Here is a 12,600-nt window from a genome sequence, read left to right on the forward strand (position 1 = left end):
ATGAAAGGGAAAAAGGGAAGGCCCAAATATCATGGCTGACAAGTAGAAGTTTCCTGGTTGTGAGCATCTCTGAAACAGAATACTGGTTTTGCCATACAAGGAAGCTATGAAGTTTTCATCTGCAAAGCCGTTCACCATCTCCTATGGGCACTTCTTCTGTATGCTAAAACACTCATCACAACCAAGCTGGGTATCTGAAAAGCAACACACTTCACTGACATATGGTATGCGCAAATGTTATTTGGAAACCAACACAAATAAGTGAACATGATCCAGAAAGACAAAGCCAGAGCAATGGACAAGTACTTGGTGAAACTCATATCCATCTGTCATCTTTAAAGTTCTCATTATTATAAAGGATAACTGCAATCTTAGCTCTCACTGACAGCCATGGCAACTTGCCGCATTGCAGGAGTTTTCAAAATTATGGGATCATTCCCAATGAAAGACTTAAGAGAGTACTAAAATATTAAAAGACGTCATCCTTAGGTCTCTTTGGTCTCTAGCAGGACCAAGGAGAATCTGGGAACTTACAACATACACTCATCACTGGACTATTCAAAATCAGGACTTTAAGCACAACACATACTCTAACCAAGGCAGATAACTTTTGTCCCGTTAATGCAACTAGCAGTTTCAAAAATTATCAATAGATAGTTTTCCTCATTCTTATATAAAAGAACCACATGTATTCAGAAAAGTATGTGCTGTTTGGCATATCTAGCAATTCTAAAAGTACGCTAAAACTCATGTGATTAGACTTGTGCTGCCTAAGCTCAATCACATAATTCTAAATTATGTCATCACAAGTATGCCTTTGACTATAGACTAAATCACAACTATCATATATCACCATATGTCACCTGTCCTATGTCAACAAATTCTACCCGTATCGCTGTGCCTAATGAGGGTCTTTCACCTAGCTCCCTGCTCCATGCCCTCCCTAGCTCTCCAGCTACTGTTCAAGTGACTTCAGAGGTATTCAGCTCTATTGATCAGGAGGACATCCACAATTTTTTTCTGAATATGCCCCTAAATGTGCTCAGTGCTGTGCAAGGTGAGACTACCACCACCTGCTTACCTCACACATTAAAAGCAGCACTGAAACCAGCACTTACAATTTTGAGTAATCCCATGACCTCTCTAGAATTAATCATTATTACCCCCAGTACTGTTTGAAGGAATTTGTGATATAAGTAGTTAATAAAACCCAGTGAACTTCACCTTCCAATTTTCTGAAATCAGACATGCAGTAAACCTCAGTAAGAACTAAAATCTCATTAATCTATTTTGTTGCTGTAATGTCTCACACTTTTTGGACTCTACTTATAGAGGACTAAGGGCTCCTGAAATGACAGAAATAATGGGCTAGTTTACATAGTATACATAATAATATGGAATGGAGCACAGCTTTTCTTTGGACTGGCCTCTCTCACATTTTTTTTTAAATCTTTACCCATTACAGAGCTGGTTTATCTAAGAATGTACCCTAGAGGAATTCTACTTTGTAATGTAAGCTACCACTGAAAAAAATTACGTGGTAATTTCAGCTACTACTGAAAAAGATCAAGGAACTATTTATCCTTAGAAACTTCCTGCTTTTTTCATCACACCACACACTGCAGCTAGTTTGACAGATACTCTGGTTTATGCTATGCTGTACTGCATTTAATATTTAGACAGTTGGTAAAACCAGAGCATAAACTGAGATTACTTTACTTAGATCTAAGTAAAATGTTTCACTTCCCTCAGCACTGTGTCCCTCACACTGCACACTATACATACATTAATTAACATTATATTTTTTTTTACTTTTCACCTTATTTCTCTGAACTACTTTATGCCTCTGGACGAGCTGTACACCCATCAAGTGAAACCAGCTGAACCCTGTGACAGTGGTTAAGATGCAAGTGAGGCTAACCAGGAACTAAAGAGGTTTTATCTGCTTCAAAACTCAAAGTCCCCCACAGCCAGAAATTCCATCACAAAAGAATCAAAGTCAGCTCACAGCTCAAATTCATTATCTGGATCTCAGATGCTTGGCCACTGGAAGAACTTTTTTCTTCTACAAGTATATAATACACTTTTTCATCATAGAAGAGAGACCTGAATAGTGGCAATTTTAAACTGCTTCTCAAAATATTTAGAAAATCAAAACAACAAAATCTTAACCATCACACAATTTCAGATTTCGAATTTTCCTCTCAAGTAGTTACAGCACCACATTGTCTAATGTTTTGGCCATGCTTTTCATTTGAAAATGTTTAAGAAAGGCTGTTTCCATCAGTTCGAAGGCCACATGACTTCTGCATTTGTAAGTGAGCTGCCTCGCTATGCTGGAACTCGTCAGCAAGTACCAAAGAGGCTAGGTGGCCCATGTGCCCTTGTGAACTATGTTTGAGGGTGGGTGGACCAGTATCGAACAGAGGCCACTGCAGCTCACTTCCAGGCTGAGGGTGAGCTGTAATCTGTCCAGTCCAACAGGGAGCTAAAGCACAAAACACTGGGCATCACCTCAGATTCAAGTCCAAAAGTACTGTTTTTTCACAAGAGATTGAATGGCATGTGAACAATTCAGATGGAAGTATCCTTTGTCTGTATTAGAGCTGTCAAACTGCAATACAATATAATTCATATCTCTGGGCAAGTTAAAGAGATATGTCCTCCAGTGGTCCCTGGGGAGAAATTGTCCAATAAAAGTTTTGGTTGTTGGCAGATTATTTTCCCAGCAAAAATTCATTTTGGGGTAGGGCAGTTCTTCCAAACAGAGACTTACACATAACTGCACTTTTGGATTCCTTTTCTAGCTCCACTTGCACAAAAAGCTGAGTTTTCCTTGATGAAAAGCTATCAAAGCTTAAAGCTATGTTTCTTGCTTGCAATGTTTAGTACCACTTAAACTGTGATGCCCTTCTGCTATAAAACTCTACTAAATATTTGTCTCCTGAAAACTGTGTGTCATTGTGTATTATTCGATTAATAGTGTAAAAAAAAAAGAATTTAGTAAACAAACATATGGGATCATTGTATTTTATGCAGTATGATGATTCCCTGTCTTAGAGAGAGAAAACCCACCTGCATACAATCATGCTTTTCTGTTTCTAGTCTTTGAAAATCCAGCCCAGGAAAGAAAATAAAAAATCAGAAGGACCATCAGTCATTGCAGAAAAACTTGTTCGTTCTTAATCAGCACTGCCATTGAGTCTTAAAAGAAACTACCATTGATGCAATTGCTTTTCAGAGTAGATGCAAGCCAAGAAGCATATGGCAGACCTACCTGTCCCCTGGAAAACTTATTGTACTTCAAAACATTAACTTTCAAGAAATGGCAAAGAGCACGGGGTTAGCTCCCTGTAAGCCCTATGGAGATACTTCTACCATGGCTATAGAAAATATGCATTGTGTCATTACAAGTCCAAAGACACAAATAATTCGCTGATTTTGTTTCTTGAAGAGTTCTTTTAACTAAAGAAAATATGTTGCAGACTAAATATAGATAGGCATCTAACATTTACCTGCCACTGACCAGTCCGTAAAGTTACTTAAACTCCAGCACTAGCTAGATCACAAACTGATTTTAAACAAGTCCCTTAAATTTATTCTGCACTATTAGATTAATTTTTGTACTGTTAAAAATTACAGTATCAAAAGTGAACTAGAATCCCAAAGATTACTGAAATTGTTTTTGATAGATAAAAAATTTAATGAGACATCAACTCCATTTCTACTTTTAAAAGTCAAGTTCACAAACCATGACTTCATACAGTTCAACCAAGTTTAATATTGTTATGAAAGCTGAAATATTGTTTGAATATTTCATAGGCTATTATGGTTCTCCCCTACCGCTGGCGATGCCTGTCCATTATGGATCTGAGTCCCCACAGCCAAAAGAGGGCCTTTATTTTGGGCGAAGACAAGACAGCTAGTTCATGACTCTGGGGGGCAGTGCCACTCATGCAGACGCTAATGACAATAATGTTGTTCCAAGCTCCCTGCCAGCCAGCTGCTTGGAACAGAGCAGTCACTCTGACCTTTGGCCAAGAGAAGGAATGGCTTAATAGCATGAGAAGCTGCCTTATCTAATGGATTAAGTACAGGACCCCAGCCAAATGCCAGCTTTGACAAGGAATCATTCTGTCAGCCTTAGCTGAGCCAGTTAACCTTCCCTAGTTTTTCCCATCTTTAAAATAAAAATGATAATTCCTCTTTAATGGGGCTGCTGCAAACATGTTGCAATGGACCCATATCATGAGTGTGTAAGATATCTCACTATACAATTCAGTGTAGCATCACAGTTGTGTCAAACTCATTTCCACAAAATATTTACAGAAAAAAAAATGAAAAATGTTAACAAGTACAAGTCATCCTTTTGCTGTATATTTAATTCTAAACGCTGTGACTAACCAAGAATCTCTTTAAGTCCTAGTTTTGCCACTAGTATCCTAAGCCTGCTACTTTCTTAACAAACAAGTCACTTCGCAGCGTCACTATCTATCAGAGAACACTGCCCCTCTAGTAGATTTCAGTACTTCATGAAGATAATTCAAGTGTATATTGAAAAGTAGTTGCACTAATTGACAGATCAAATTACTTCTGGAACCATATTTCCAAAGGGCCTCTGAATTTATTCCTTCAGTTTTACATGCATGGGCTTCCATACCTTTGTTAATTTAATATTTGTGTACATTACTCTGACATTTCCTAGCATTTGAAGAACAATTTCAAAGACTATTTTTGGACATGTGGTACAAAGACATTTTAGTAAACTAGATTTTAGAAAATTCATTTATATTCTGCACATTTATCCACCTTGGTATCTTCATCCTCGTTTCAAGTACTTTAATCAAAATTTTAACATGGAATTTTCTTAGAAGAGAGTTGTATTTTCATATATAAAACTGGAAAAGAAGGAAAAGAAATTCTTCTTCATTTTTAATGCTTAGTTTCTGTTCTTCAGAGGAGGAGACGCCTGAAAAGCTTTTGACTGTAAACTGAAATATCACCAAGTATCACTCTCCAGTAAAATCTTTCTGATATATCAGGTTCTGAAATCATGGTAACCGAAAAGAAAAAAACTCTCAGACAATTGATTAATAATAAGGTCAGAAATACAAGTAAATTTACTTCTAATGAAGACTGGAGACACAGTAATCAAAGTGTTAAAAATTCATTTCATGCACATCTCATTTGCCTCTTAGCTGATATTTATCACATAATTCTGTGAGAAAGTAGAGGCCTAAGATGCTCCAGATAAATGTCTCAATTAATTGTACAGAGGTAGCCCTCTTTGAGCTGAACCAGAGCTGTGAGCTCTTTATTAAAAGCACTATTCTGTAGCCTGTAACCTTGTTCCCTGACTCCTCTCTAGTTTCCAATTTAAACAAGTCCCCATGCGGCCTGCTCTAAAGGGCTTTGTCTCCCTGTCATTGTTAAGAGAGCCAAGGCATCCTGGAAGTGTGAAATCAGACCTCATGAGCTGAACGGTTCCCCAGGGAACGCCAGACCGCTCAGAAGGTCAAAGTCATGGGCTGGACCATCTGAAAGTGTCTGATTGCTGGTCTGTGACACAGCAAGCAGGGTGGGGGCAGGGGGAGCAGGGAGCCAGGGGGCGAGGATTGAACATGTCTTAATTAAAGCCCAAAGACAGCAAAACAAACTGTTTTCTAGTCAGGCCGTCACACAGAGCTTGGATTTTGCTCTGCTAAAGAATCTGAGTTGCTAACTATTATTCCTTAAAATAATAGGACTTCTGCTGAAACTGGTCAAACCATGATCAAACTGATCAAATGAAACTGATCAAAGCAGATCTTTTCCCAACCTGCCTGTTTCTTGCCAGTAATAAGGCAGAGGTTTTCAATTGTATTTCAAGATTCAAGTAAAAGGAAGAGCACATCTCCCCAGTAAAGGAGACACAAGTGCTGCCTGCAAAGCCTGCAGTCCCCCACTGCAACACATCTGCACTTCGCTTCGCTGCAAACAGAATATGCCGACCTATTGCCCCAACTGTGCCATGTCATAGGATCATAGAATCCTAGAATCATGGATTGGTTTGAAGCTCATCCAGTTCCAGCTCCCTGCCACAGGCAGGGACACATTCCACTAGACCAGGTTGCTCCAAGCTCTGTCCAACATGGCCTTGAACACTGACAGGGATGGGGCAGCCACAGTATCTCTGGGCAACCTGTGCTAGGGTCTCACCGCCCTCAAAAAGGGTAGAAGAACTTCTTCCTAAGATCTGATGAAGGGTCTATTGCTTTCCAAAACTCATACAGGTTAAGTGAACTGTATATGGTTTCAGAGGCTGTCATGGTAAGCTGATTATGCTCTGTCTTACTGCACCATCACATATTTCTTGGTGTAAAGGACAACTCTGTAGGCACACATGTTGCTATGTCAGGGCCCTGCAAGAAGCCGAACCCTCAATAAGGTCTGTATGTGTTCCAGAGTAACCACAAATGAGCAAAGACTCCTGTGGGAAAGAGGGATATAAAACTTTTTAGCTGAGATTTAAGGAGAAAACAGCTTTACAGTGAACAGCTAAAACAGTGGAAGAGTCAAAGAGCCTTTCCCTCCCAAAAAGAAAAAAAAGTAAACTCCACACTCCACATCTATTTGTTAGATTATTGTTAAAAAAAAAAAAATAACCTCCATATTTCCCAGACAGGGATATTTGCTGTGACCATAATTTCCAATGAAACATAATTTTGCATTAGTGGAAGCCCTAGAATTGTGTTTTGACCATGGAAAGATGCTGCTTTTGCAGAAGAAACATCCTCATAGACATAGAAATTCTCTCAAAGGCCCCAGTCTTGGAAGACACCCTATTTTCCAGCACTCCCTGCACTCAAGGTCCGCTTTCAAGCACCAGTGGGGAATCTCTCAATCCTCCAGTGTTCCTCCCTTTGTTAGACTTCCTTGCAAGGAAGCTGAGTGATCTCACTTTGTTATTTTCTGCAGTATATTTAAAATACAGTTCTGGCACGTTTGAGCAGCGCATCATTTTCAAAAAGGCGGTGCTGCTTGCTCCCTGTCCACAACTCCTCCCTGATTCCAGCCCACCCTGCCACCTTGTTCAACATGTTTGCATGCGGGGATAGGGCCATTTGTAAACTGAGACATGAGACACCACCCTTAATCTCTCTCTTTTAAAAAGTATCTACACTAACCTGAAGAATTTGAAGTGCATTGTCCAACACTGGGCTATTGAGATTGGAGAAAAAACTGCCCTTATTGTCAATAGTTTATTAGGTGGTTAGGTGAAGTGACCTACTGTAGCAGCATTCAGTTGAACAAGGCTATGGGCTTTCTAAGAAAAGCAGAAGAATTGAGGGTTTCATTAAAAAGTAATTTGTGCTTTTTACTCATTCATTCAACAGGAGTCTCAATTGCTCTATTCACGCAGAGTATTACAGTAATACAGTATTACAGTGCTGCTCAATGAATGTATTGTAACAAAAGAAAAAATTCACAATTTGAAAGGAAAAAAATTCCTTGTAACTGTAGCAAGATTGATGACTACTTAAAAGATTATAGAAATCTTTTTCTGTCTATGCTTATGCTTAATGATGGAATATTAAAGATTTTTAAAATCCACTCAGCCCAAACTAATAAATTTTGATTTATTGCTTCACATGAAAAAAATCCTGAAAGTGAAATGGGATACATTCAGCAGACAGGAAGCAAAGCAAACCACACAGGTACTATACAGGTGTTCCAGCTACTTTTCAGACTCGAGGGAGGCAAAAGATTAACTCTGAAAAAACAGCATAGCAAGAGAAGCAAACTAGTCCTTAGGAAGCAATCCTTAGTTGCATAAATTACACCACTGATGACAGCACTCTCTACACTTACTTATAACATTGCCCCATTGAATTAAGGTGGAGAGTCTAGTTTCAAACTATTTTGGAAATCAAATTTGAATCACCAAATGACTACTTTACTTCTAAAAATTATTATTCAAAGTTTAATCTGAAATCAATGATCTGTACATACCCATAAGTTACTAAAAGTAAATATACATTGCTGCAGCAATTAATAAAATGTCTTTTCAAAATACAAGGTATTTCTGTCCAAAATACATTATTTCTGCAGCGTCTGGAATGCACAGCCATCTTACAAAACATATATGCCACACAAACATTTTCTGGCCAATGAACAGAATATGCGGGGCACAGGAAGGTATCGACTATTCTTCCCTGTCTTCGTGACCGTCATTGTAAATGAAATGTTTGAAAAATTTTGGTAGCTCTGTACAGCTTTAATTGAATCAAATGTATTTCCAAAAAATTTGTTCAACCAGCACAAATGGCATGTTGATCTGTAAAAGTCGAAGAGTGAACGAGGTCAGGGACTGAATTATCCCATTTGCCCCTGAATAACTTAATCTCTCTCTCTGTTCAGACCACATTGGATTATAAGGTCAAAGCAGAGAGAGGAATCCTTAGAAGCATTTCTCCAACCTCCCTGAAAATAGAATCTGTTATTTTGCGTGCCACAAACTGGATGATCAGTTATAGCAATAAAGTCTTTGCTGCTAACTTGGCTGAGGAAAAAAAAATACTGGTGCTCATGCTAATTCACAAAAAACTATTAAAAGTGAGTATGTTGCTATGTATATACTCTGCTCCTGTAACAGAAGAATGTCCAGTTTGCAGTTAAACCAGCTAGATTAGCATAATTTTCTTCATTTTTTTAATCTTTTCTTTTAAAGCAGAGATGACTATATTCTGACACTGAAACAGTGCATTTTGCTCCATTCAACTTGTACAGTGTGAAGGTGATTGTCCTTACAGGAGACAACCTGGATATTTCTGGAGAAATATGGCCATTATGGCTGAAATACTTTTTCTTATTTTGAAAAGCAAACTGTTGAATAATCCATCCACCTTATGTTACAAAACCAGAAAATAAAAAAAATATTTTATTTTATTTCTTAAATAGACAAGCAGTAGTTACAGGAAACTGCAACTATTTTGCACTTATTTGAAATATCTGAAATCACTGAAACATCTGAAATCAACACCAGCTTTGCTGAATATCTGGCAGATATCAAGCTGTTCTTTTGGCAACAAATTTGAAGTTGCATCTAAATCTAGCACCTTTCATTTGCCTTGTCCTCTGGAATTCATCTTTAATTTGGATAGTTTTGTATTTTTTTCTCTACCAGAAAAAGAAGTCTTCCATGTATTTTTTTCAGAACCTCTAATGAAGAAAAATGTATATTTCACCCTCTTGAGAAGTAACCTATGTAGAGCTCTGCTAGCATTAGAATGACTTGCTGCCTTGCTTACAAATGTTTTATTAGTTCGCATGCTTTCTTCTTAATGAGCAGAAGGTGAGGTTGAGCCCTGTGAAGACAATGATCTTTAGATAAACTTCTGTTTTAAGCATAATATGTGTCACTTCTAAAAAGGTCAAGTCTCACTACGATATTTATTATCACAGAAACTAAAACGAATCCTTGCCTGTGACATCAGCTGCCATCAATGCTTCTGCCCTGATGACCTTCACCTGAAGAAATCCCACATCCTTCATGTTACGGAACATCATCATTGGACTCTAAAAATAATAAAAAGAAAAACAATTCTGGGTTACAAAAAAGACAAACCAAACTATAATATTAATAGTCTCCTACCCAGCTCAGATGTTAGTGTAATTTTGTCTAACATACCCATAATTCTAAACACTGTTTTCTGAAGAATGTACAGTTGTCAGTGTTTCTTTGAGTGTTTTGTAACTTTAACTTCCCAATCAAGAAATGCAAAGGAAAAATGGAATATGAATTATTAAATACATCACCAATTCTACTGCCTTCAACTGTCCATCAAAATTTTAAACTGCATCAGTGTATTAATGAAATTAATACAATTAAACAGTTTCTTTTCCTGAATACTTTTGTAAGATATATGTTCACATTTTCTATTTTTTCTATTTTTCTTTTTCTATTTTTCACTTTGATGGCTCCAACAAAATTTTAACAGTGACTTAGGGTCAATATTGTTTTTTTTATTGTAGTTCACTATTATATGCAAGTTTGCACCCAGCTTGCAAATAACAAGAACAAAAACAATCAAAAGAGGACCTAACAACTTAAATTTTGTAATAATCATGTGCAAAAATATATTTAGATATAAAAAAAGAAGACTTAAGAGCTGGTTCTAATTCCATGGCAGAAAGCACTTACCACAATTTTTTTTTTTAAACCTACATTTTAGCAATATATACAGATATTAAAAAGAGGAATTAAAAATTAAAGAGTAGGCTAACACTTGCATTTATTAATCTAACAGTTCAGAAAGCTGTTTTGAAAATGTGCTCTGTTGCTGCTCTTTTTTCAAATTACCAGAAGTAACAGTCTGGGAGTATTGCACTGGTTAGGTGGGAAACGCTAAAATTCCCATGATCTAGCTTTAAATATATTTTAATAGTTGCAGAATTTCAAATGATAGAATACTGAGTGCAGCTTTAAACCCGCAGTTAATTAATAACCAACCTGTTATTATCATTCAGTTTTAGATAACCTAGGGGAGGAACTCCAAAAGAGAAGACTAAAATTAGATTTTCAGATTCATTTTGAACCATGTACTTTTATGTGGCCTAATCTTTGGTTGCTTTTGCAAGTCTTGTTCGTAAATGCTAGCATGTAGCTTTATGTTGAAGTATTTTAAAATCTGAACTAACGCATTTAATTCCCATGGACTTTCCTAAAATTTTAACGTAGTGCAGGTGAAACCTTTTCCACTGCTTATGATAATGTTCAGATTTCTAGAAAACACTAACAGGTAAAACACTAAGTCAACAGTTCTTTAATTTACTATGAAGGCAAACTTGACTGTTATGGAAAAGCAGAATAAACAACATCACTGATCTGAAAACCAAAGGCACTGTTTAAATGAAATATTAAATGTCATCTAGCAAAAGGTAGAGTATGCTTATACATAGATAACCTATCAATTAAAAGGGTCATAATATGCATCCCTTTATTAGTAAGACAATTCTAACGATTAAATCACCTCATACTAATCTACTAATCATACTAATCACAAGCACCAACTGACCATCCACTGTTTAAAGTGAAGGTCTGACCTTGGTATACAGAACAGTGGAACCCAGTTAAGTGTAATACCCCACATGCTACATACATATGAACACACGCATACATGTTATCATAAGCTAATGATTAATAATGTTTTTATAATTTTTAATACATTAATCACTAGAAATACAGCTTAAAAATACTGTCAGCCAAATTTAATCAGCACTCAACCCTCTGCTTGTGTGTTTACACACTGAAGGTGGCAGAGACAGTGTTACAGATAGAACTGTTAAAATTCAAAAGCATGTTGGCACCATCCTTCATTTATTATAGTAACAATCAAGGTTTGGATGCTTCTTATAAGAACTGATACCACAACAGGTATAATTCTGCTCTAATACCGTGATGAAGGTGAAAGGATTTACAAAAACCTTTCTCTGTTTCACCCAAGTTTCCCAATGAACAAAACAAACATCAAGCTGCAGAAAGAAAACAAAGCAAAAGCCAAACACAGAGCAAGCCAAGTGATTGCCCCCCTTCCTGCAAATCTATAGAGTCCCTTTTTCTCCAAATTTCATCCTGGTCAGCTTATTCTACCAAAAGGTACCCATGCTATATTTCACTTTGCTATCTTTGTCAGCATCCCACAGAATAATTATTTTTGAACTTTCAGTTCCAGCAAGTCAGCTGTCTTAGATTAATTTACTGCACATTGTGACTTGCGGAGACTGCTGGAAATGTGTACAATGTTGTGGCAGAGACTGCAGGAGAAGCAAATTACTTTAATATGTTACTTTAAATACATAACCTTAAGTAATGATTTATCAGATGATATTCTGTCTTCTTATTTATGACTATTGTTGAAGGCCTCGAAACCTGCATGGTTCCTGAAGCCTGAAATTTCCATAGCAGAGGAATCCGTGATTTGCTGTGAATCTTTTCAGCCCTCAATAGATGGGAAAAGATTGAAATGCTCTGGAGATGAGTCCTCTTTATTTCTTTAATGAAAGACTGTATAATATATTTTCTGTATGGCTGCAGCAGCTGTCAGGGAGAGCATCTCGGTTCAGCTCTATTATGGGAGAAGCAATACCCCATCCTATGGCATCAAGATACACTGAGGGGCCAGTACTGATTGACAGCTTGTCACCATGACGTCTTATTCCATCTCTGTTATGGAGAAAATTAATGTCACACCACCAGCCTTATGACTCGCTGTCATCTTAGAACTGCTCACCTTTTATCAATGCTCTAAATAACATTTCAAGCCCATCGTCTCACGGTGGACAATCTGGTCAAGGGACATTAAATCGGATGACTGTGAAATGTCATAATAAAAATGGAATGCTAACAACTTCTTCTCTAAACTAGCTCCTCTGGTTTTTAAACTGTGACAAGGGGGACCAAAGGTTCAGCACACCCGTTCTGAAAAGGTCATACAATCTCTCTTGGTCTGTACCCATTAATGCGCCCCCCTCCTCACCCCAAAAGGAATTAATCTTTTCAGACAATTGTGGTAAAATAATGGTTCAAACAGTAATGCCTGTTTAATTTGTAAGGCTCTG

The 12,600-nt window shown here is 37.3% G+C and overlaps 1 protein-coding gene across 1 annotated transcript in view; it reads right to left on the reverse strand.

Annotated features, from left to right (window-relative positions):
- Positions 1-12,600, reverse strand: part of MCTP1 (multiple C2 and transmembrane domain containing 1) — a 271,275-nt gene that overhangs the window by 107,771 nt on the left and 150,904 nt on the right. Inside the window, exon 11 of the mRNA XM_005145967.3 lies at positions 9,465-9,558. Coding sequence (XP_005146024.3) covers positions 9,465-9,558 — 94 coding nt within the window. The remainder of the gene's footprint in view (positions 1-9,464; positions 9,559-12,600) is intronic.

The sequence above is a fragment of the Melopsittacus undulatus genome, chromosome Z, assembly GCF_012275295.1.
Source record: "Melopsittacus undulatus isolate bMelUnd1 chromosome Z, bMelUnd1.mat.Z, whole genome shotgun sequence".
Lineage (NCBI taxonomy): Eukaryota > Metazoa > Chordata > Aves > Psittaciformes > Psittaculidae > Melopsittacus > Melopsittacus undulatus.